The 23,197-nt window shown below is 42.8% G+C and overlaps 2 protein-coding genes across 15 annotated transcripts in view; one reads left to right on the top strand and one right to left on the bottom strand.

Moving 5' to 3' along the window:
• Positions 1-23,197, bottom strand: part of LOC143694378 (uncharacterized) — a 470,045-nt gene that overhangs the window by 143,029 nt on the left and 303,819 nt on the right. The window lies entirely within an intron of this gene.
• GPATCH2L (G-patch domain containing 2 like) overlaps positions 1-23,197 on the top strand; it is an 84,542-nt gene that overhangs the window by 34,890 nt on the left and 26,455 nt on the right. For 6 of the 14 annotated variants that reach the window (XR_008534553.2, XR_008534552.2, XM_077180507.1 and 3 more), the window contains exons 1-8: positions 7,044-7,090; positions 7,565-7,884; positions 7,990-8,660; positions 14,858-14,922; positions 18,282-18,458; positions 18,831-18,910; positions 20,994-21,061; positions 21,883-21,922. Coding sequence is in view for 12 of the 14 variants with exons in the window: in XM_077180507.1 (XP_077036622.1) it covers positions 8,002-8,660; positions 14,858-14,922; positions 18,282-18,458; positions 18,831-18,910; positions 20,994-21,061; positions 21,883-21,922 (1,089 nt within the window). In the remaining 2 variants the exon portion in view is untranslated. Of the gene's footprint in view, positions 1-6,967; positions 7,140-7,564; positions 7,885-7,989; positions 8,661-14,857; positions 14,923-18,281; positions 18,459-18,830; positions 18,911-20,993; positions 21,062-21,882; positions 21,923-23,197 lie in introns of those variants that run through there. The other 8 variants (XM_077180509.1, XM_077180508.1, XM_054635954.2 and 5 more) reach the window with 8 other exon arrangements.

Consider the following 23,197-nt stretch of genomic DNA (forward strand, 5'->3'; position numbering starts at 1 on the left):
AATAAGTGTGCTCCTGGCTGAAAGTTCACACACCCATGGAACAGGGCACCTTTACCTTCCCCTCAAATAAGGAATAACAACACACTCAGTAAGGCCTTCTAGCAACCCCTGCCTGCCCACTTCCTGCAGATTTGTGACATGCCCCACAGCTCTATATAAGACCTGCTGTTCTTCTTTGTACCAGTTAATCTCACTGAAACAAACAGGCAGATAATCACAAGACACAAGGACAACAGGAGAGGAACAAACAAGAGAGGCCATAGAGGACTTTCAGGAAGCAAAACCTGCAATCATTATGACTGCAAAAGACATAATTCCAGCCTCCTCGAGGCTTTACCTGTCCTTGCAGGTGATGCCCACACTTGGCTGTGCTGGGTTGCTTTGAGGCCTATAGATTTTGAAACACCACTTGTTCTTGCTGAGGGCAAGCTAGCACTCAGTTCCTGCCCAACCACATTAACATCCACAATGCTCCAGCCCTCACCAGCATCACTGGTACCACTGCCTGCTCTCTGCTGCCATGACAAGTATACTTCTTTTCTGAACACTGAAGCATCCTCAGGGATTTAGTCAGGTCCCTGCAGCTGGCTGGTAGACTGCTAAGTGCCCCTCTAGGTGTCTCTGAGGCTGCTGTTTTTACACCAGTAATGGCAGGTAAACAGGCACTACAGTAACAGCCCAAATCATTCCAGTCCTATGAAGTCCTTGATCAACTGCCAAATAAAGCAAAATTATAAAATGAAACATGCTAGATAAGAGATGAGTAGCTTCATGACCAGACTTTCTGTTGCAAGATTAAGGGGAATCCCGCAATTAATTAGTAGTTCTTTAGTTCCTGCCTTGCTTGCCCTCTGTATCTCTTTTTGTTTAGTTCTTGCTTTCAAATTACAGCATTAACATCCTTCTTTCTGTCCTTTCCATGGAAGAATCCAAGTAAAGCTGATTCCATTTTATTAATTTCTTTCTGAAGGAACTCTGCATCTGTGACACTTTGTCTCTCACCTGTCACAGTAACAATCACATTTGTTTTATGTTGCCTCACACCTATATTTAGTGTACTCTTCACAGCAATCAGGAGCTTGATTTGGCCATATCAGCAGGTGTGGCACCTTGTCACAAGTCCCAACACTGGATCCTGCACATGATAATTGCTCAGCCAACTGCTAGCAGGGATGGAGTCCTCATGAATCCTCACTGAGGTAGGATCTGCATCGCTATTCAGTGCTCAGCACACAATACTGGAAGGAGGGTTCGTACACACCAGGTCCCACAAACCCCTTGGCTCCCCTCACTTCAACTCACTCTGTCTCCACCAGGCAGACTTTGTCGATCCACTGCCACATGTGTGAAGGCAGGCACCAGTCCCAGAAGGTCCAGAGCATCTACTGGGGCAGAAAGGGTGGAGGGGGATTTGGTAGACCCTATTGGCCTTCCAGTGCAGGGTAGCAGTGTTAGACCAGAGAAGATCTGATTCAGTGAGTCTGAAGAAAAGATACATGTTTTAAAACACAAAATCAATTTGTTGTTGTACAGTGTGAAAAACTCTTCCTTTTCCTGGGCACAAGTGAAGTCTTTTGGCCTCATGTAGAGGTGCTGTGGGAAAACAATAAAACCTAAAATCCAGACCACATTTAATGGAACTAGGCTGACTCACTGCAAGATTAAAATACAACTTTTGCAGACAAGCCAGCCCCACTTTCTGTATTACTTCATGTTCCTTTTTTGAAAGTTCTTTCAGACATCTCTGTGGAGTGTATTAGGGACACTGGAAATTAAACACAGGCCTGTCAAAGGATGTTGGAACACAGGTCATCCCTAATCATCAGGACTATCAGGAACCCTTAAAGTCCACATTAAATGGATACCAAAGATGCTGGCAGCCCAAATGTAGGCCTGAGTTTCACTGCACCCTCAAAGACACTTGGGAACCAGAGCATATTAGGGAAACACCACCTGATGCTTGTAGAACAATAACCAGAAATAAACTGACTCTGTCTGTTCCACAACTTCTGTTGGGCTTTTGGCCCAACATCGGGCAAGAGTCCTGATGTTGGGCCAAAAGCAAGAGCTTTGACTGTAGAGAAGAAAGTATTTACGGCTGTGGTCTGTAAAAGAATGCAGACTGGATATTTGCCCTGCAAATGACACCAAAAAGAGAAAACACCACATTTTTTTTTTCCCTACTGTCTCTCTGCACTTCTGTCCTGACTCCCTCAGCAGCTTGGTTTCTCCACCCATTCCCAGTGCTGCCAAACAACTCCCTCAGATCAGCACACAGTGATATTGGTGGTGTTGGGGTAACCTGTGTCACAGGAGCATGTGGTGACTCATTTTTCCAGGCCCATAGGAGTCACTAATTTGAACTGTTACTGGCTTCTTTGGCAACACCCATGGAATGATATGGGAATGTGAAGCTAGGATATGACCCACTCCGTAAGGGAAGGACACAGAGTTGTCTCTGCAATTGACTGATTTACTTGAGCTTCTGGATTGAAGTTCCTGGGTTCTCTGCATGTCATTTGTTCCCTTCCCTCAGTGTTTCTCACTGTTGCCAAATTGATAGTCCTCAGTGATGTGGTGTAGCCACCTATTCTGGTGACAGTGGAATTCTTCCCCTTTTTCATCATATTTGGTAGTACTAAAATATTCTTAATTGATAGTGGCTTGCCCAGTTACTCAGAAAGAGCTACCATGAGGTCCACCATTAAAGCTATCACTAGATCAGCTTGCATGGCCTTCACTAGCAGAAGTTTGAATGAACCCAGTGGTACAAAACACCAGGAAAGGAAGCTGAGCTCTGTGAGTGTGTTTGGATTGTCCTCCCTAGCTATGTTCTTGGGGCTGGTATTCAGTGATTGTTGCCTTACACATAGCCAGAGCCTCCATGACAGCCTCCTCCCCCTCCTTCCCATTTTCACCCAGCTTTTGACACTGGGCTGTCCATGCTGAGCCAGCCTGGCGTCACCTCACACAAATGTTGGTGGACTGGCACCTCCAGATGGGAGCAATCCAAGGCAGACTGTACCAGCTCCTAGGGAGAAGTTCCTAGAAGGGTCTTGACATGTGCAGAGCCTCCCAGTTACCATTTCTGTCACTTTTCGGTGCTGTTTCAACTTGGACTTGGGAAAATGTGCTTTGAAGGCATCTGAGGGAGTGTTCTTCCAAGACAAGTAGACAGTGCTGGTTAGTCACACCAAGCTGCTGGTGAGTGTTTGATGCACAGAGAAGGTCTCTCCCTCTGGCCAATGTACACCTATTTCTGGAAAGGATTGGATCTCTGAGAGTGGGTAGATCCCAGCACACCCACACAGCTGGACCAAACTGACAGCCCAAGATTTTCCAGAGGGCAACTTGCAACTTGACAGCCAAAGTCTTCAGAAACTCCTTCCAGGTGGTGGAGCAGGAAGGAAGCATGGCAGTACAGCCTTGTCCACCGTGCACTTCTCCCTCCCTCGCTCCCTCCCTCCCTTTCAGCCCTGTCCTTTCTCAATACCCAGGAAAGATTAACTCCTCTTTGCACACCAGAGAAAGTTATTATCATTAATGAAGAATTAAAAGAGAGTGATTAATAAAGGGCCCTTATCTGGCCATGAGGAGGAGGCTGGACAATGGAAGGAAGATGGAGAAAATGAAAAACAATAAATATGAAGCGTAAAAGGAGGCGAGCACTGCTCCCACTTGTTAGATCGCAGCTGCATCTCCTGAGGGGGGAAGGCTCCAAATTGCTAATTACTGCCTCTGAAAAGACCTCGCTCTGATATGTTTTCTGCTGAAAGGTTCCCATTAATGAAGCAGCGATGATGCTGTTTCCCTTTGACTTGCCTTCAATTCCCTCCCTGAGCTTCCTCCCAAGCCGGGAACAATGAGGCCCTGGGAGCTGGCGGCTCCCACAGGCCTCTCGGAGACTAGGCCGGGGGCAGCCGAGTGAGGGGAGCCGAGCCGGCTGTGAAATATGGAGGGGGGAGATAAGGCAAAGACAGAGGAAAGAGGCTCACTCCCAGGAGCCCAGGGAAAATTTGCAGTTATTATGAAGGAGATGAGACAGATTAAAAGCCCTTGTGTTCTGCGCTGCCCTTTTATTTAGTGGCTTCATCTCTGAGATGAAAGAAGTTGGAAATGACTTTCTCCGCATTTTGCTGCAAGAAGCTTCACGGCACATTTTTTGACTTTATTCCTCCCTTTGTCTCTTGTCCCCTTTCTGTCTCTCTTTTTCCTTTTAACCCCTGGAAGGTTTTGCTGTGAAATGTCATGGGATGAGGCAGAGCATTTGCTGGGGCAGAGCAATGACCCTGCTGCTCTCCCCATCCTACTGGGCTGTACGGCTCCCGCTGCCCAGCAAGGAGGGAGCTGGGCCAAGGTGCTGCCACGACAAGCAGAGAGCATCCAGCCAAGCTTCCTCTCCTGCTTGCCTCAGAAATGTCCCTCACCACTAACACACCCTCTCCTGCGTCCAGGCCCAGCAGCAGTTCAGCACTGGTGACCACAGCCTCTGAGCAGGAAAAAACCCATCCTTACAAAGCCCAGTGATGGATAAGAATCCATGTGGGGTAAGAGTGCTGAACATTTTGTATCCCTGGAGCATTTAATGAGCAAAACTAGTGCTGAGAAGTTGGGACAGTTCCCATTCAGGCAACTTACAAAGTGCACAGAGAGTAAACGATTTGCCAGGGATATGGGATGAAGTTGAATGCAGACAAGGATTCAAAATTAACTTTTGCTGACCCATGTCAGGGTGAACCTTGTAAGACTGGACAGAAATACCATAAACTGCTCAAAACCAGATTATCCCAACTGCCTCATTATATTTCTTGAACTCCTATTCCAAATTATATTCCTCATTATATTTCTTGAACTTCTATTCCAAATTTTTTTCCACATCAGTGCTCCTTTGTGGTACCCAGTTAGTTCTTGGGACCCTTGCAATTGCAAGAGCTCTTTCATCCTGTCTCTTGCTTTTGCCCTCTCTCACAGAAAACTGACCCTGTGTGCCAGTATGTTGTCTTTACTCAGGCCAAATGCTGGCAATATCTGCAGAAATTTGGGTTTGAGTGTTGAATGTGGAAAAAAATAATGGACGGGTGAATTACAATTTATACCAGTTGAAAAACATTTTGTTGACCTACAGAGAACAGAGAACTAGTTGGGAAATGAGGGGAAAATAAGAGAAATTAGAATGGGCATCTGCTGCCATCTCCCCAGGACATCTGAATACAGGATTTCTTGTACACAATTGTTTGTCTGGTTTGTTATCCTGCCTGGAACGGCAGCCAGTATTGAGTGCTTGAAATGAAGGGGTAAGAAGCTCTGAAGTGATGTTTACAGAATAACCTTCCCATCAGGGGAGTTTCTCTCTAACCCAGACATTTTGTAGCTGTTTTATATCCTGAAGCATGAAAAAGGATTGCAGCAGTGAAACAGGATTAGATTTTAGGAGGGATTTTCTCTCAGATCTGAGAGTAAAAAGAAAACCCCTGTACTGGAAATAGGAAACTGGCCAGGAAAACAAAATGCTGCTAACAAGTAAGGTGAGTTACTGCCCCAGAAAGGGTTAAAAAAATAAAAGGACAGAATTTTACAGGCAAATTTGTGCACATAAAGTAACTTTAATCAAGTAAGCAATTGGAAATGGGATAAAACAAAAATCTACCTATTGGCTGCTTTTCTTCTTTAAATATTAATTTTCCAAGGAAATAATAGAGAACTACAAGGAAATGAAAATGTTAACATGACAGCTCAGACTGGCACAAAGGACTGGTTAGATAAACAGCATGAAGAAAGTTCAGCAAAGCTAAATGAAGCTTGTCCTATTGGGGTGTAGGAACCAATGGCAAACTCAAGGATTCAGTCATTTTTGAAGTAGCTTGACAAACTAGGGAGGGTGCCAGAGGACTGAGGAAGAACAAACACAGCATTGGTCTTTTGTGGTGGGAGTAGGGAGGCAGCAGTGGTCTTGGCAAATATCACCCTTTCACAGTAACTTCTGTTCCTGGCAACGTGATGGAATAAACAGAAATGGGGGAAAAAGTAAGAATACAAAGGATTAGAGATCTGTGAGCAATAGGCAGTAGTATATATTTCCAGAGAATAAATCACATCTAAATAAATCTGATTACTTTCTTTTGATTTAATTTACAAAATTAGTGAAGAGAATAACTCAAACATAATATAGATATGGACTCTGGCAAAACTTTCAATATGCTGCACTGTAAAACATTACATGAAAAACAAACCAGTGTTGGCTTGAATGCGAGTGCAGCTATGTCAGTTAAGAAAACCCCAAACAACCTCCTGGAAAAAAAAAAAAAAACAACAAAAAAACCCCAGAAAAAACAAACCAAACCCAAACAAAAAACCCACTCTCAACCCCCACCCAAAACCAAACAAAAACCAAACGAACAAAACCCCCAAATAAACAATAACAACAAACTCCAAAAACCACCCAAACAACAACAACAAAAAAAACCAAACAGAAATAAAATTCCCGAAAATAAACCAAAACAAAACGACGATGAAAAAACCCCACTCAAAACCCTCTGAAGAAGCATCATGAAAGCTGAGAAGTAAACGGAATGTTATTCAAAACTGGATGGTGGCAGGTTCACACATGGCTTTATTCTGATGGCTGCTGGCGATGTGTAAGGGGGCACGATGGGAAAAGAGATGCAAGCCTTACGGAGAGGGTAGCAGCATTGTGAAGTTTAATTTAGGATGCACACAACTAGCGTGGCAGCAACGAAACGGAGGAGTTTGAGTACCAAGTTTATTTACTGCCCATTACAAATAAAATACGATAACCACGCAGCTACAGGTTACGTATAGGCAAGGGCTGCCCCGCTGGCAGGTGACGGCTCTGCAATGGCTCCAGCGGCGGCACCAGCCACGGCGTCAGCACACAGAGGAGCACGGAGCTCGGCAGCGGGCCGCGCTCGGGGGCGGGCCGGGCGGCGGGGCGGCGCTGGCCCGGCCGGGCCGTCAGGGCTCGGCGGCGGCGGCGCGGCGGCCCCGCCCGCGGGCGGGGCGGGCGGAGGAAGTGGCCCGGGGAGGCCGGAAGCGGCGCTGACGAGAGGCTGGCGGAGCGGGGCGCTGGCCGGTGAGCGGGGTCGCGGGCAGGTCCGGCAGGAGGCTGCGCGTCCGGGGCGGTGAGGGCAGTTTTCCCGGCGTTTCCCGGTGAAGCTGGGGGTTGTCGGGCAGAAGCAGCGGCGTCTCCCTAGAGGAGGGAGCCAGTGCGGCCGGGTCGCTGAGGAATAAGGGAGGCGGCCTGCGGCAGTGGGTAGTTCACCGGGCTGGAGGTGCGGGTGTTTCTGAGCCCGGTGGGAAGAGAAAGCCCACGACTGCAAGGCACGGGTAGGGAGAGGGGTGTTGTGAGATGAGGGATTTGGCCAGGACTTCAGGATTGGCACGCTGACAGCCCTGAGGTGTAGGAGTGGTATTTTTCAGCAGTAGGAGTTGGGGCTTGGTCTCATACACCCTGTTCTAAGGAGTCCAGCGTCCCGTGCGCCTTGCTTTACAGCTGAAGTGATGCTGGCTTGCAAACTACCTGTTTTACCATCTGTTTTACTCCCAGCTTTGCTGCTTGTCTACTTTTTGGAAGACTCAATCTTCTTGTCAAGCAGGCTGATCCTTCTCTGTTGCTTTACTGAGGCCGGTAGCAAAAACTAGTTGCCGGCTTCCGTACCCTTTGGGATGTGTAATTAAGCATGCTGCTTCAACACAAAAGATGAACCTTAAGGCCTTTTCAGACACAGAGCACTCAACCCAACTGCTGCAGTAGAGAGAGATCTGTGCCACCATGGCTAGAAGAGGGATTTAACCCTTGCAGAAAGGATTTAACCCTGCCAGGAAGTGGCAGTTGTCCTGCATTGGGTCCTCCCAGGTAACTTCGAAGTAAGTGTCCAACTCCTTTAATGTTACAAAGGGTATAGCATACTACAGTCCAGAGATGTGTTGGTAGCAGTATTTATGTCTGGTGCTAATTATTGTCATTTTTAGTAGGCATTGCCAATGGATGAACTGGTGCATGACTTGGCCTCAGCTTTAGAGCAGACTTCAGAGCAAAACAAACTGGATGAGCTATGGGAAGAGATGGCGCTAAGCCCACGGCAGCAGCGGCGTCAGCTTCGCAAGAGACGGGGTCGTAAGCGACGCTCAGACTTCACACATCAGGCAGAACATGCCTGCTGCTACAGCGAGGCCTCAGAGTCGAGCCTGGACGAAGCTGTCAAGGATTGCCGTGAGGTGCTGACAGCTAATTTCAGTGACTCTGATGACATGGCAGTGGTCAAACGGCATCCAGCTCTTAGTGCCACCCTGAGGAGCAAGCAACACTTGTGGCATGAGTCAGACTCATTTACAGAGAATGCGCCCTGCCGACCTCTCAGGCGCCGACGGAAAGTCAAACGTGTGACATCAGAGGTGGCTGCCAGTCTCCAGCAAAAGCTCAGGGTGTCAGAGTGGAACTATGAGAGGGGCTGCAGGTTCAAGTCAGCCAAGAAACAGCGTCTTTCACGCTGGAAAGAGAATGCCCCTTGGACATCATCCAGTCATGGCCTTTGCGAGTCAGGAGAGAACAGGCCCTTCCTCAGCAACGGAGGAAGGAAGGAGCGGATGGAGTGTGAAGCCGATGATCAGAAACAGGGTTCAGATGAAAACATGTCGGAATGGTGAGATCTCAGTTTCTTCCCTGTGCTAGTCAGATGGCTGCCTTGCTTGCAGCTGCTTGTAAATGCTGTGCCTTGCTTTTTGAAGTTCTTAAAATTATTCAATGCTGCTCTTTTTGTGAAGATGAGAAATATCTCAGCTGCTTCTAAAATGTGGATTTTTTCAAAGTCTTTCCTGTCAGTATTGTATGATGACCCAGAATGCTTCCTTGAGAAGTTGGCAAGCTGATAGGTTCTGGCTCCTGTTACACAAAGAGTCCTCTGAAATGTCAGTGGCCTTGCAGCATGCTTGTGGCCTGTGGTTCTGGGAGTAAACCCTCAACTGACACTTGTGTTGCGTGATTGGTACAAGCTGATCTCCGTTTCTTATTTTCAGCATTTAAGTAGTGGTAGATAACAGATCAGATCTCCCATCATTACTGCTGGCCCTCTGTGCAGGTTCTGTGTGAACCTCAGTCTAACCTTCCTTGCAGTTCTACATTTCTGCTCTTGATCTGATCGTTAAAGCCTAGCTATGGGAGAATGTGGTGAGAGGATGAAGAAGTTGAGGGCAACTTATGTTACTTACAGGATAAGCCTGTGCAAACAGTGGAGTCTGATGTCTTGGTGTCCAGTTTTGGAGAACTTAGATGAATTTGTGGCAGAATCACATACAGGGGATTAAAATAAGACATGTAAATGTCATGGTCTAAATTTGCGTTGCCCTTGGGAATTTTTTTCTCCAACTGTGACTTTTATGCTCTCTGTCTAAGGTTTAGGATCATAAAACTGCTTCTGTTGGAAGAGATTTTTCAGGTTAGAAAAGAGGCAGCTGCTGAGAATTAAATGGAGGAAATTTCTTAATGAATGGCATACAAAAAGCACATGTAATCACTGATTTTCTAATTATCATTGTGTAAGAACAGCAGACATTGAGGAGACATTTAAAACAAACAAAAAGTATTCTTTTTCATGAAGCCTGAGGTCTGGAACTCTCTACTGCAGGACATTTTAGAGGTCAAAATTTAAATATGTTCAAAAGGGAAATGTGGAGCATAGGCATATCAGGGACTGTTAAACATTACAGCCCAGATGAAAGATTCCACTCAGGAAGTCCTTAAACTGCTGACTTCTAAAAGGTAGAGGAACACAGAGAGAAATCTGTTTGTCACGTTCTCATGTTCTTTTCTCAAGCACTATAGTAGTCACTATCAGAGGAGAGTGGATTTGGAAAGTCTAACTCTTTGATACAGTATGATTGTTCATATGTTGAGGTTCAATTAAGTGTTGTGACAGTCTAGCTCCTGCAGTTTGTCAGAGTGGACAGGTGGCACTTCATTATTATGGCTTTGTGGATAATAGCTGGAATTGCAGACTTCTCAGTGCTATTTTCTGGGACCCTGTGAAAAGCTTAGGTTATAGTAAGTCCTCACTGTGGTCCAGGGAGCCACTATTGCATTTTTACTGGGTCAGTTGTGATTTGTAGCATGTAACTCTTACAGAGTGGTCACTTTTTTCTTTTAAGAGTGACTGTTGTTCCTAAAAAGTAGGTGTGAGGTGGGGCTTTACAAGAAACTTGTGGATGGAAACCTTTTGTTGCTAGTTGTTAAAGTAGTTTTATCTTCTTAGAGCTGTTTGCTAGTAGTCCAGGAAAAGAAGTGTGCTAAGTAGCTCCTGAATAGTGCATGTCAGTGGTGATGGACTGAGAGATATCCTTACTAGATGTGGCAGTGATGGACAGTGTTCCTTGAGTTGGTTTTTTTAACACCAGTCAGAGTCTGTTCCATCATGTCAGACTTGAACTTAAACCAGCAGGCTTTCATCCAGCCTTTATTTGTGCCAGCCTTGGAAAGAGTAAATAAAGAGCTATGTCCAGACTGTTACTTGAAGACCATGCTGGGAGATGGCTTTGTTCTGTCTCAGTTGTCCCTTGCTCTCAGACTAATTATTGTGCAAGTATATGCATCAAATGACACTTACCATCTGCTGCCAAATCCTTGGGATTCTCTCTGGAAAGCTAGTGCTTGGAATATTTGACCTCTCCAACACCACATGTGTGATCTGTGCTGTGACTCACTAGGGAGGGCCACAGTTGGAGGGAGTAATATATACAGCCCTCTTCACTGCAGAGTATCCCTCACAGCATTGAAGGATCATGCTTTGGTCTCTGCTGCTCTAAATATAGCCCTTTGCTGTGAAACTGGCTGTGTTTGCCTCACTCCCACTGTGCTCTAGCTGTTTTTTCTGGCACAGTAAGGGAAGTACTTTTCGCAGATGTATGACAAGGGCATATCCTGAGGAAAGAAGAAGAAAATTGGATGCCTGAGAGAGCAAATGGTGTGGTTGTCATCACAAGCTGATGGGATGAAAGGTGACTGATGCTGCTTGTGGGACTTGTAAGCAATCTGTGGTGATCTGGTGATTTACAAAACTTTCATACTGAACTGGTTCCACTACTGTTCACTCCTCTAACAATATGGAGCGTGACAAAATGAAATGGGTTTTCAGGCAAACTAAGTTCTGTATTCAGAATGGATTTTTTTTTTTTAATCTTATTTTTCCTCCAATACTGACAATTTCTTGGTTTGTTATGTAGGAATGAATCTGTAAATGCTGAAATATCCTGTATTTTCTCTGCTTTCTACAAGGCTTCCTATCCTAAGTCAGGTCAAAGACCTGTTTATTCAGTTGATAAACTCCCATTCACTGAAAAAGTCTTGGATATGGGTTCTTAACAAGGAAAAGGGTTCTTTTCTAGTTTGCTTGTGGGACTATGCCCAGTCCTTTCCTGGAGGAAGATGAGCTACAGTATTGTGATCCAAGTGTACATATAATGAAATCTTTGAAATTGTTTGCGAAACACAGCAAAAGATGAACATAAATTGAGAGAAGGATGGATGTGCAGGAACACAGTAAGGAAATGATGATGGTTCTGAATTGGGTAATGACATGACCCAATGCCTAATCTATAAATAACTGTGGAAACAACAAAGGAAACAAGTTTTAATTTAAGCAGTCATTTGTATATTTGTGCAAAGGTGACAATTAGCTGCTAAGACTGTTAGAAGTAATATGCCTTTCTGTCCCTAAATCTTTTGAGATTCCCTGCAGCCATAATAAAACAAAGGCAAATTATATATTGAGTGCTGAAGTTTTTTCTCTTGTTGATCTAAACTGGGTACTTCCAGAATGTACTGGGTTTGGTTTGAGGGCAGAACAAACCATATTACAAGAGCTGTCTAAAAATCACTTTGAGTAGTGTGTTTACTTGGGAAAAAATATGCAGTTGGTCTCATCTGTTTTCAAGAACCAAAACTCTGTGACTTTATCAAACTTGGGATTCTACTGACCCACCAATGCTGTGAGATTTCACTGGCTTAATGCTGATGTATTTGTCGTGGTTTAACCTGCATAGGCAGCTCAGCTCCATAAAGCCACCCACTCACTCCCCTGCAGGGATGAGGGAGAAAAATGGAAGACTAAAAGTGAAAAAACTCTTCAGCTTTAGGTAAAATTGATTTAGTAGGTAAAGCAAAAGCTATAGTGCGCAAGCAAAGCAAAATAAGGAATTCACTATTTCCTATCAGCAGGCAGGTGTTCAGCCATCTCCAGGAATGCAGAACTCCATTATTTGTAACATTATTTGGGAAGATAAACACCACAACTCCAAATGTCCCTTGTTTTATTCTTCTTTTTCCCAGCTTTTATTGCTAAGCATGACATTATATGATGTAGGATATCAGTGTGGTCAGCCAGGATCAGTTGTCCAGCCTGTGTACCTCCCATCTTCTTGTGCACCTCCATCCTGCTCACTGGCAGGGCAGTGTGAGAAAGCTTTGGCACTGTGTAAGCACTGCTCAGCAATAACTAAAACATCCCTGTGTTATCAACACTGATCACAAATCCAAAACATAGAACCAAAGTGCTGCTATGAGAAAAATTTAACTCTGTGCCAGCCAAAACCAGTACAATGTTCTGGCCTGAGAATGTGACCATCGCTCATCCTGAATGTGCAGTTAAGTTGCTTTACCCTTTGGAAGGGAGCTGCTTTGATGACAGTCTGCAGTTGCATTCATGAGTCTGGCTAAGCTGATGAATTGGAGGCCAGTCTCTCCATTTAAAAAAAAAAAAAAAAAAAAAAAAATCCTATCTTGGAAGGCAAGTGACAAAGACAGAGTGTTCCGCTTCCCCTCCTTTTCCAGCCCAGCCTGACCTTCTGCAGCCCCTCCGTGCCTCTTGTTTTCTTATTTTTATAGAAAATCAATATCCCTCCTGACACAAACAATAGCTCAGGCAAAAGAATAAATGGGGGAAACCTGAGATCTCTGTCCATCACCTCTCAGTTTAACTCCCCCAAACTATTTAATTATAAGCATGCTTTGCTTCAGGTGTTTGCGACAGTGAAATTGCTAAATGAGGACCATTTTAACCAAAGATTGGGTGATCAATAACATTCTATAGCAGTAGCTTGTCGGATCAATAGCATTCATTATTTCATGGTTAAGGTAAGTAGCCTCCTTTGCAAGTGGAGGTCATTAATCAGTGCTTACTGGACCTACAGAAAGGCCTGCATAGGAGTCTAGTTCATGTTCAGCCCTGCAGTGTAAAAGGGGTAGTGAAGAGGGTGAAATCCCTAAAAGTTTGCCTGTAAAGCACTGGCAGTGATGCTTATCTGTAAGGAACTAAAGAGCTTTCAGTGCAACAGGATGCTTATAAAGTACAGTTAATATGACCTGGATGCTTTTTCCTTTCTCAGGCACCTTTCCTCTGAGGATGCTAAAAACCTTATGAAGCAGTTACTCGGTCCTCACATCTGCAGCTTGTGAGGATTGTTTATCCAAGCTATCAAAAGGGAAAGCAGGCATGCCAAGGGATTGGCCCAGGGTCATACAGTTAGGTGGTAGGAGAGCTTGGGATGAAACAATTAATTCTTGGTTCTCAGTCCTTGACCTTAATTGCTGTGGTGTATATGTGGGAGGATGAATGCATGGCCCGGCTTAGTAATGGATTAATTTGGAATTTGATATTAACTTGCATGCTGTATAGATTGCTCATCCTTTAAGTATAAATGGCCTTTATACAATGATGAAGATGCAGAATTTTAGATATCCAGCATGATGAGTTGACTTGGCTGTACTTTAGAGTGTGTTTTCTAAGACCAACAATATGCTCTCAAAATAGAGTTTTATTCTGTGCCTGCAGTTCTTTGGAGTGAGGTATTTTGTGGTCCCTCATTATTCAGCCTTGTAAATCAGGGATTTCTGGTATGATCTCTAGGATGATCAAGTTTCCCTGGAAGAGTGGCATCCAGAGATACTTTCAAACAGCATTCCCTGATTGGAGACTGATTCTAGTGCTGACTTACACCTGGGGTTCACATCTAAGGTCTTAGTGCTCGGGGAGTAGGCAGTAAGTAGTTTCTGCTTGTCCTGGTATCTCTCAGCTAAATCAGAGAAGGTACTGCCTGAAGTGTCCGAGGAATGAGTTCAAGTCAGCGTTAAAGCCTTCAGATGCTTGGGACTGACATGAGCAGGTACTTCTGCTATAAATATTTGTCTAGCTTTGCAAGTCAATTAATAGCTTTCTACACATTATTTTCTAGCCCTGTTCTTTTGTTCAAGAATTAAATATTCTCTAACTGCTTCAGGAAATGCAAAGCAATGCAAAATGCTATGACAAGGTTGCATTCAGCAGGATCAAGTCATGCTGTGCTAAGGTATTTAGCTGGAGATTTGTAAATGTCACAGCTGCTCTTTACTTCACATAAAATAAAAGTTGGTGGGGGGGAGGCTGTGTGATAGTGTAACATTTTTGAGGAAAAGGAATCTGAAATAGAAAACTTAGGAGGGTTTTCAGTTACGTGACCCAAGGACAGTGTTTTTAACTGCATTTAATTTCCTGGTGAGTATTCCACATGATGCCATAGTTAGGTTAATTCTAATACCTGAGGCAAATGCCATTTTATTAATTACTTCTTGATAACTTAGAACTAAACTAGATACAGGATTCTACTCCTTTTCAAGTGATGCAGCATTGATAAGTTTTAACAGAAAGAAAGCAGTTACATTTTGTTCTAGAGCCAGTCATGTATCTGAAATTCAGTTTTTGTGAGACATGTAAAACATTTTGGTCTTGGAGAAGCTAGTAAGATGTAGTAGAGTGGTTTTTGTATTATGCCTATTGCAATTGTAACCATGTTTTTTTCTCTGTTTTTGTTCCAGTGAAACCAGCAGTGTTTGCAGCAGCAGTGATACTGGCCTCTTTACCAATGATGAAGGCCGCCAAGGTAACAGGTGTCCTGTGATTTTCCTCATGTGCTGCTAGGGAGTTCCTTACTTTCTTTACAAGTGCAAAGAAAGATCTATGTTTGAAGAGAGACAGAGAGGGAATTGTGTGAGGAAAAACCAGTGGCAGGGAGCAGCTAGAAGTTAACCAATGAGATGAGGGTTACAAATGTATGATTTTCTTAACACTACACTTTCTCTGATGAAATACTTTGTGTATCAGATCCATAATATTTGCAATATAAGAAGCTATTATTGTGGAAAGGCACAGACATACAAGAGGAATTTGAGAGCTCTTCATAATAAAAAAGCACAGCTTATGATTTGTTTCTGTAGGTGTTTTAATGGTTGTCTACATACCATTAGCACCTGAAATCTGTTAGTTGTTTTTTCTATGAGAAGAGAAGGAGAAGGAAGAGAAGATGGGAAAAAAAAATTACTTAATGCTGACAAGTTACCTAATAGACTGTGCTGAGAAGATGATGGTGATATGTGATAGGTCTCATTTCTTTAAATATGTATTCCTTCCTTGCTCTTTTGGGCATTAGTTGAACGTTGTATTTTCTATGTCTGTTGTAGAAATGGTATCTTAGGAGTTTTGAGTGTGAAGTGCAATCTGGTTTTATCAACCACGGCACAGTGTTCAGTTGATAGGGGATAGGGCAGAAGTGTGAAATATGTTGTAGTAGATGCGCTGGCATTGAGGACTGTTACATTTGGAGCATGTGGAATGTCACCCTAGAGACCTGCAATTCTGTGCACTCTGATTCTGTCATATTTCACAAGCTAAGATTTGGATGAGATCTCTTCTGGGAATATATGAGTGCTAAAGGAAGTAGCACCAGTCGCTCAATAGGATAAACTGCTTCCACTAGCTTGTTAATGGCCTGGGTACCTGTGTGAAGCAGCACAATGATAGCAAACATGCTTATGGGTTTTCTGATCGTATTTTAGGCTGTAGGACCAGTCTGTGATCTTAGGGGAGTATAATACTTTGCTTAAGAGTAGGGATTTCAAATATCAGCTTTGACTGTTGCTGAAAAATAACTGTTTCTAGACTCTGGTTCTTCAAAGACAAGAGAAAAGTAGAATCTTTTGCCCTCTCTTTTTATTGATAATTGTTCAGGGGGAGCTGAAATTAGTGAGCCCTTGTATATTAGATGACAAAGCAGAGTGGTGACTGAAGTGTTTTACTTCATCACCTGAGACAAGATTGATGGAGACTGGATAGTGTATATATATACTTGTCTATATGCTTGCCCTATATACTTGCCCTGATTTTGTACCCTGTTTTAGACAGGGGCTGCTACTGGAAGTAGGATGCTCAATATGCAGGAACATGTAGAAATATGACTTAGATGAATTAATAAAGTCCAATTACAGCCTTCCCTGTCTTGGTAAGAGAAGAGGTTTGGCATCCTTGTCATCAGGTCTCTCTCTGTTCAAAGAGTTGATACTGTGATAGCTTTCTGGCCAAGATGTTTTAGATTACAGTTACGTTAAAAGGGTTAAAAATATTGTTGCACTTTCAGACTAAATAAAAAATATCTCTTTTTCCTTTGTTTTCTTAACGATTCTTAGTCATAAAGTAAATAGTAAAACAACAGCTTTCTATGACAGTAAGATGGAGAGAATGCAAATTTTTTTTTGTCACAGATCATCACCTTATAAATAGTTTTCCAGCACAATTACAGGCTGAACAATGGGAAACTTAATCTGGCAGCATTCTTAAATAAATGCAGGGTTTTTCCCTCCTTATTTTGAGGTTGCATCATGTAAAATTTGTGCTGTTGCTAATTAAATAAATCATCTTTTCAACTGCACATACCAGCACACTTCAGTGAGCAGAGAATGATCCTAGTTCATAATTTGATTGTAAGGTGGGTTTTTTTGGTTTTATATTTGTTACATGCATTGGGATCTCTCACAGTGAAAATGACTGAATATTAGCATATGATGCTGATGGTTAAAGTTTGTCTTGTGGAAACAGTGATTTGAGGTAGACAGGGCACTATGCCCAAATTTCTAGGAGTAGTTTTGCACAAATTAAGATCTCTTAGAATAACTATTTAACATTACTTAGTTTTAATTTGCTATGAAGTGGAGATGGGATTTTTATACTTTAAGATAAAACTGGTAGGTCAACTTGGTGCATGGCAGAAAAAACGATGTCAGACTTTGGGATAAAGTGTTCTGGCTGTCCTCCCTGTTGCTGATCAGAGTTGGTTTTGTGTGTTGCTTCTTCTGTTATGTGCAAGATTGCAGCATTCTTATTAGGATGAGTTTTTTTTTTTACTTTCTTGTATTCTTTTTTTTCTTTTTTTCTTTCTTTTTTATTTTTTTTCCCAGCAAGACGTGTGAGTAGGCATAATGGACTTCGGTCAGGAATAATGTAAGTCAATGAGGAAAGGAGAGTTAGTGGGGATGCTTGAGTTGAGGCTTAGTGGTAGGCAAATGAGAATTTTCCCTAAGGTAGGTGTGTTAGTTTTTTAAGGCAAGATGAAAGACTTTGTAATTACATGGGACTATTTGTGAGTTGGGCTACTGAAATGCTACATGTATCAGGTTCTTTGCTCTCCTGCTTTTTTTTCGTACGCTGCTCATGTGCTACTGGTCTCAGGGAATTTCTGGCCAGACACATTTACTATGAACAGTGTCTGATGCAGTTCAGTTTTAGATTGCAACTGCATTAACTACAGCAACCCAGCTCCATGGAGACTTTGGTCGTGACTTCTGTTGCTGCTGCCTTAGTTTTCCAAAGGGTTTGTAGTTCTTAGAGATTCTAAGAAGTTGATTGAGAGCAACTCACATCATGGTTAGTACTTACACTCAGAGTGACCATTTCTGATAATTACGTGTTTTTGTCTTAGCTGCTGTCTTAGGAGACTAGGGGTCTTTCTCATCAGTATGTTTCTTTTGCTTACTCTGTGAGCCTGGTCTTCTCTTGTGAAACTTCTCCTGTGACAGCCTATAACATGTGCCAAATGATTGGCCTCTACCGGTGTCGCAGTAATTACTTCAGAGAAAGAGTTCTGCATAAGACATCACACAACATTGAACTAAGGTTGATGAGATGCAGTAGGTACAGAGTGCTAAACATGCCCTAGGCAGGTCTATAAAGAGGCTTTGTTCTATAGGGAAATTCTGGAGACTGATGAGTTGGATAGTTTAAAGTGTTTAGTGAGGCCCCATAGTTACTGAAGATCATTGAAACAGAATACAAATATAAGGCTCTCCAAGAATGAATTCTTAATGAGACTTCAACTGTTTCACATTCAGATATGCCTACTTGTAGTATTTTGAGGAACTGTCCCAGGGTACCTTGATGTTATTTGTGGCTAATTCCATCCTATTTCTTTAGGAGATGATGAGCAAAGTGATTGGTTTTATGAAGGAGAGTGTGTTCCAGGATTCACTGTCCCGAACCTTCTTTCCAAGTGGGGAGCGGATCACCGATCTGAAGTGGAGAGGATTGACTCAGGCCTGGACAAGCTCTCTGTTTCCACCTTCCTTTTGCCCTCACAGCCAGCTCAGAGAGGTGAGGTCCAAAGGAATTGTATTTGAGAACTTGTGATATGATGGCAAGAGTAGATTCTTTTCATAGGTGTTGCATTTAAACTGGTATTGGTGATCTGTTAGTTTTTTTTTTTTAAGATCCAGTTAAGAAAAAGCTGCACTATTGGCCAGTTTACTGAAATAGTCATACCAGCTGCCCATTGGCAGTCTTCCTTTTTTTAAATATAAGGACTTTATTTGATTTGTGAATAAACTGGCATATCTACATCTTCGAAACTGAAAAACAAGAGACAGACGATCTGATTTGATTACTGAACTAAGGAGTTTTCCTGGTGGCTTTGTCAGGAAGAATCTTCTATGTTCATTGCTCAGTTTTTCTGTATTTGGTTTTCAGGATTTCATGCTCGCCTGAATCGCCTTCCAGGAGCTGCTGCCCGTTGTCTCCGTAAAGGTCGGAGGAGGCTGGTTGGCAAGGTATGACCTTTTGAAAGATGATCATTTTGTATTTCAAATTCTGGTCAGCCCTGAAGTACTATTCTAAGATACCACGTAAATTGTTTTCTGCAGAATGGTCCTGTAAGTTTTTTGTTTCATGTGTTGTTTGATTTGTTTAACTGCTTTGACTGTCAGAAGATGATTGAGTGACTAAGTGGATTTTAAGGCACATTTGGAGTGGCAAAGGCAGCTGATCAGCGCTGAAAGCAGTATGAAAGGAGGCCTGAAGAAGAATGTCAGGGAGCATAAATATCAAGAAGATTTAGACAGAATATAGGGGAAAATGATGATGGCATGAGACTTGCGCATGCTCATCTGAGACTTCAAGGGCAGAGAGGTGTCTCAAAGGTGAAGGAAGGCCAAATTTTATATAGGGAAGAAGACTGATATGAATGGCAGCAAAGGAAGGTGGTTTTAGCAGTTGCATTTTTAGTGGGAAGAGAGGAGAGTAAAAAGGTATATGCAGTAAATGCAGACAAAGCTGCCCAAAGCTGTTGACCAGTTTTAATATATTAGGGCATACACCAAACAACATATCAGACCTTTTTCTAATAGAACAAACAATACTTTGCAGATGTCTGTCTACTTTGCGGATGTCTGTCAAAAAGAGAGGGGTACACCTGGTTGGGTCTGCATCATGGAATATTGAGCACTGCTGTTTGTTATAAAAGATGGTTCTGAGAAGGAAGGTGTTGGCTGTGTTTGGCTTTTCTTTTTATTGTGATTTCCTCTGTGCTTTTGAAAACATTGGCATAAGTTCTGAGCTGGCTGGCTGTAGTCTGCTAACAAGGTTGTGTTAGGGGGGCTTGGAGTCTGGAGGAGTGCGACAGCTGCCTTCTGTTCAGTCATACTTGAAAGATCCTTGTCTGCCCCTTCTTTCTTCCACTCACCTTGCTTAATTGTAACCGGCATTCAAAATATGAATCCTCAGCTGGCAAGAAACTGACTTTACGCAGGGTTCCTGAGGCCACCTGCAAGTGACTGGGCCTGGCGGCACACCTCTAATGATCCAAATGAGAAGGATAATATTTACTTGTTTAATTCATCTTCATCACCTTAAAGGGATCTTTGTCATTTGCAGTGGAGGTCACCGATCCCCCTTCCCCATCTCTCTCGAAATTGTAATCATAAATAATGAGTTTCATTCAGAGCTCCCCGGCAGCGAGTTGCTAATTACCAAAAGTACGGCTTGTAATTTACACAGTAATAAACTGTAAATTTAAACATTATAGCACTTTAGGTTAATAATTTTCCTGTAACAAATAGCTGTAACAAATAGCCCATCTTTCACCCCTGCTGCTACAGCTGCCCCCAAACTTTGAGTGTGTTTTGCCTATATACCTGGCACAAATCTTACCTGTGGATGACTTTTGCCCTCATCTTCAGCCCCTTGCTGAAAAGCATACTTCTTTCTTGGAGGCAGTTGCTATGCAGATGTGAACAGCTGGTGCATGTACGTGTATGCCAGCATTGAGCACATACACAGGTTAGCATCTTGCAGGAAGCAACATGCTCCCAGAGCAAGTCCTTTCTCCTAGGACCTGCCTTTTCTTCAGTTGCTGGAGGTCCTGCTGCTGAACTGCTGTTTTCAGAAATGGCAAAAGCATCATGCTTTTACTCCTTAATTTATTAATTGCTGGTTGGTGGATCTCCACTGTTAATAGAACAGTGTAGTGTCCTATCTCAGCCTGTTTGTAGCCCAACTGACCCCAGTAACATGGAAAGAAGCATTTTCCAGCTGTCTCCCCCGCTCTCATGCATCCTTGTGCTGCATACTTTGCTCTAGTTCAGTTTATGGTGTGCCCCTCTGCAAGCAAATATCATCACTAAAAATAAAAAACAAGCCTCATAAATAAAATTGAATTATTTTCTGCTATTCTAATTAGTTAAATCATCTCAGGTGAAGTTCTAAAAGGAAGGAGTGAACATGTTTAGCTGAGAGTGGGCTGGTAAGGAAAGGATGTGCCCCAGGGGAGTAATATCTGTTTTTACTGGCAGCAGCAAGCTATTTTCTGCTCACTGTGTGAGGGTTTGCAACCTTTTGCCTGTCTTTGTGTTTCAGGAGACCTCCATGAGCACTCTGGGCACCGAGAGGCTAGGTCACATTGTTAGTGATCCACGCCAGAAAGAGTAAGGCCCTTAACTGTTGTTATATAGAACTTTGGGAAGGGAAGAAGAGCTACAGGATCCTCTTCCCTTTCAGGGGGTGAAGAACATGAAGAACTGGGTGGACAATTAAGCATAACCTGTGGAATGGGAGACAGTATTCTACTGATAGCTTCTCTGTTTTCTTACTTGTAATTGCTGACTTCCCCTTTGTTATATATATATGTTTATATAAGGTTGCCCCAGTGTGTGGATGCTACTCAAATGCTCTTTTTTTACAGTCAGCTTTTTTTTTCATCCTCCCTTATAATGTGCCATTCCAGTAACTGCAGATCTTTTGGACATTAAGAGAAGACTGAGCCCCATATGTTCATTTTTTAAAATGCTTCTTTGTGGAGCTGTACTATGGGCGCATAACCAGACTGCAGAAATGATGCTGACAAGGCAGCTGTGAAATTACTTCTTCTTTCTTTGGTGTTATGTCTCCTTCCACAATTAGTGTATTTAAATTGTACTCAGCACTGGAAATAGTCTTGGTGCTTATCCTTTGGCATCTGTCTAATGCTGTTCTGGGGAATGGGTAGGTAAGGATGGCATGTCTTGACTGTAGTGCAGTGGGTCCAGCCTTCACCAGCTGTTAATACCTTATTTTCTTCCTTGGATATGAAATTCATTGTTTTTAATATGACTCCTGATGATGTTTAATCTTTTTCCTTCTCTCTCCATCTTTGTTCTTCCTTTCCCCTTCTTTTCTTATCCCAAACCCTCCCAAATCCCTTTTTCCTCCCCCATGTTCATTCCTTGGCATTGTGCCCACCTGTCCTTTCAACTCTGCCTCCTTCCAGTTTTTGGTTACCATCCATGGGGAAGAGAGACCGCCATCAGGTAAGGAGACTCTGCTTTCCTTTTTTATTTTCTTGGTTCCCTTCTCTCTAGAAAGAGAGTGCTGGCTTCTGATTTCTCACACACTGTGGCCTGTGTACTTGAGGTAAGGCAGTCCTGTCCCTTCTCATTTTGTTAACTGATGTCTTCTGGACTTTGAACACAACCCATTTCCTGGGCGTTGTATCGACTATTTAAACTGAATAGCACAGCTTGTACTTTTATTTATCTCCCTGTTTCAGGTTAGTGTTTGCCATCCTTTCTGACAGTGAGTGGGAGGGAAAATGCCTCTTGACAGGAGGAGCTTTGGCCTCTCAAAATTCCATAAGAATTGGAACCTTTTTCTCTTTTTAAATGCTTTGTTTTGCCTTGTTTGGCTCAGATTTCTACCTGATAGTCTCATCCACAGAGAAGGGAAAAAATGGTGAGCTTAAATTTTGTAGTTAAATAGCTGTAAAATGTACTTAAATAGCAGGAAAATGTAAGAGGTGATAAGCAAGAGAAATAGGCATTCTTGTAACTGAAACTCTTGTGTGTGCACTTTTATATTCTCCAGTAACTCTTTCTAAGCTTCAGTGATAGGAGATTTTTTTTCACTTTAAGATATAAAAGCTCAGGTTCTTGATAGCAAAGAGCAAAAAAAACATTCTTCTGTTTGAGCAGTCATATTGTAGCAGTGCTCCTGGCCATGCACACTCCTTTCTATTCCTGTATGAGTTGTTTTATGGTTGGTGAGCAGTAGGACTGATTTTTTTCCCTTTCAGGTGACTAAAAATGCATATATGGCAAGAAATAATTTTCAAACCTTTGTGCAATTGCATGTTTTCCATTAGTGAGAACATTTTACAGATTGCTTTCATATTGTTGTAATAATACTCTTATCTAAAGATAAGAGTAATTATATAAGCTTTAAAATGACCAAAAGTAACTTTTGTTTTTCTTAAATGAACTTGAATCAGCCATTCCAGTAACAGAGGGTTCCTGGTGATTCTCCCTACTGTGCAGTTGCAGTGTTACTGACAGTAACCAAGCAGTCCCACTTCAGGAGGAACTCCCTGATAGCAGCAGCTTTGTGGTGCATCTTCTTTCTCAGGAAGGTGGAGGGTAAAGGCCTAGTACTGAGTTCTGAAGTTGCAGACAGCTTGTATGAGGAGTCCAGCTACAGGTGTGGATTGTTCCTTTTTCCTTAATTAAAAATGCATCAGTAATCCTAGTAATACAAGAAAAGCATTCAGGAGATTGGTGTAGCACTTTGCAAAGCAGATGGAAATTAATTTT

Source organism: Agelaius phoeniceus, chromosome 6 (assembly GCF_051311805.1).
Source record: "Agelaius phoeniceus isolate bAgePho1 chromosome 6, bAgePho1.hap1, whole genome shotgun sequence".
NCBI classification, from domain to species: domain Eukaryota; kingdom Metazoa; phylum Chordata; class Aves; order Passeriformes; family Icteridae; genus Agelaius; species Agelaius phoeniceus.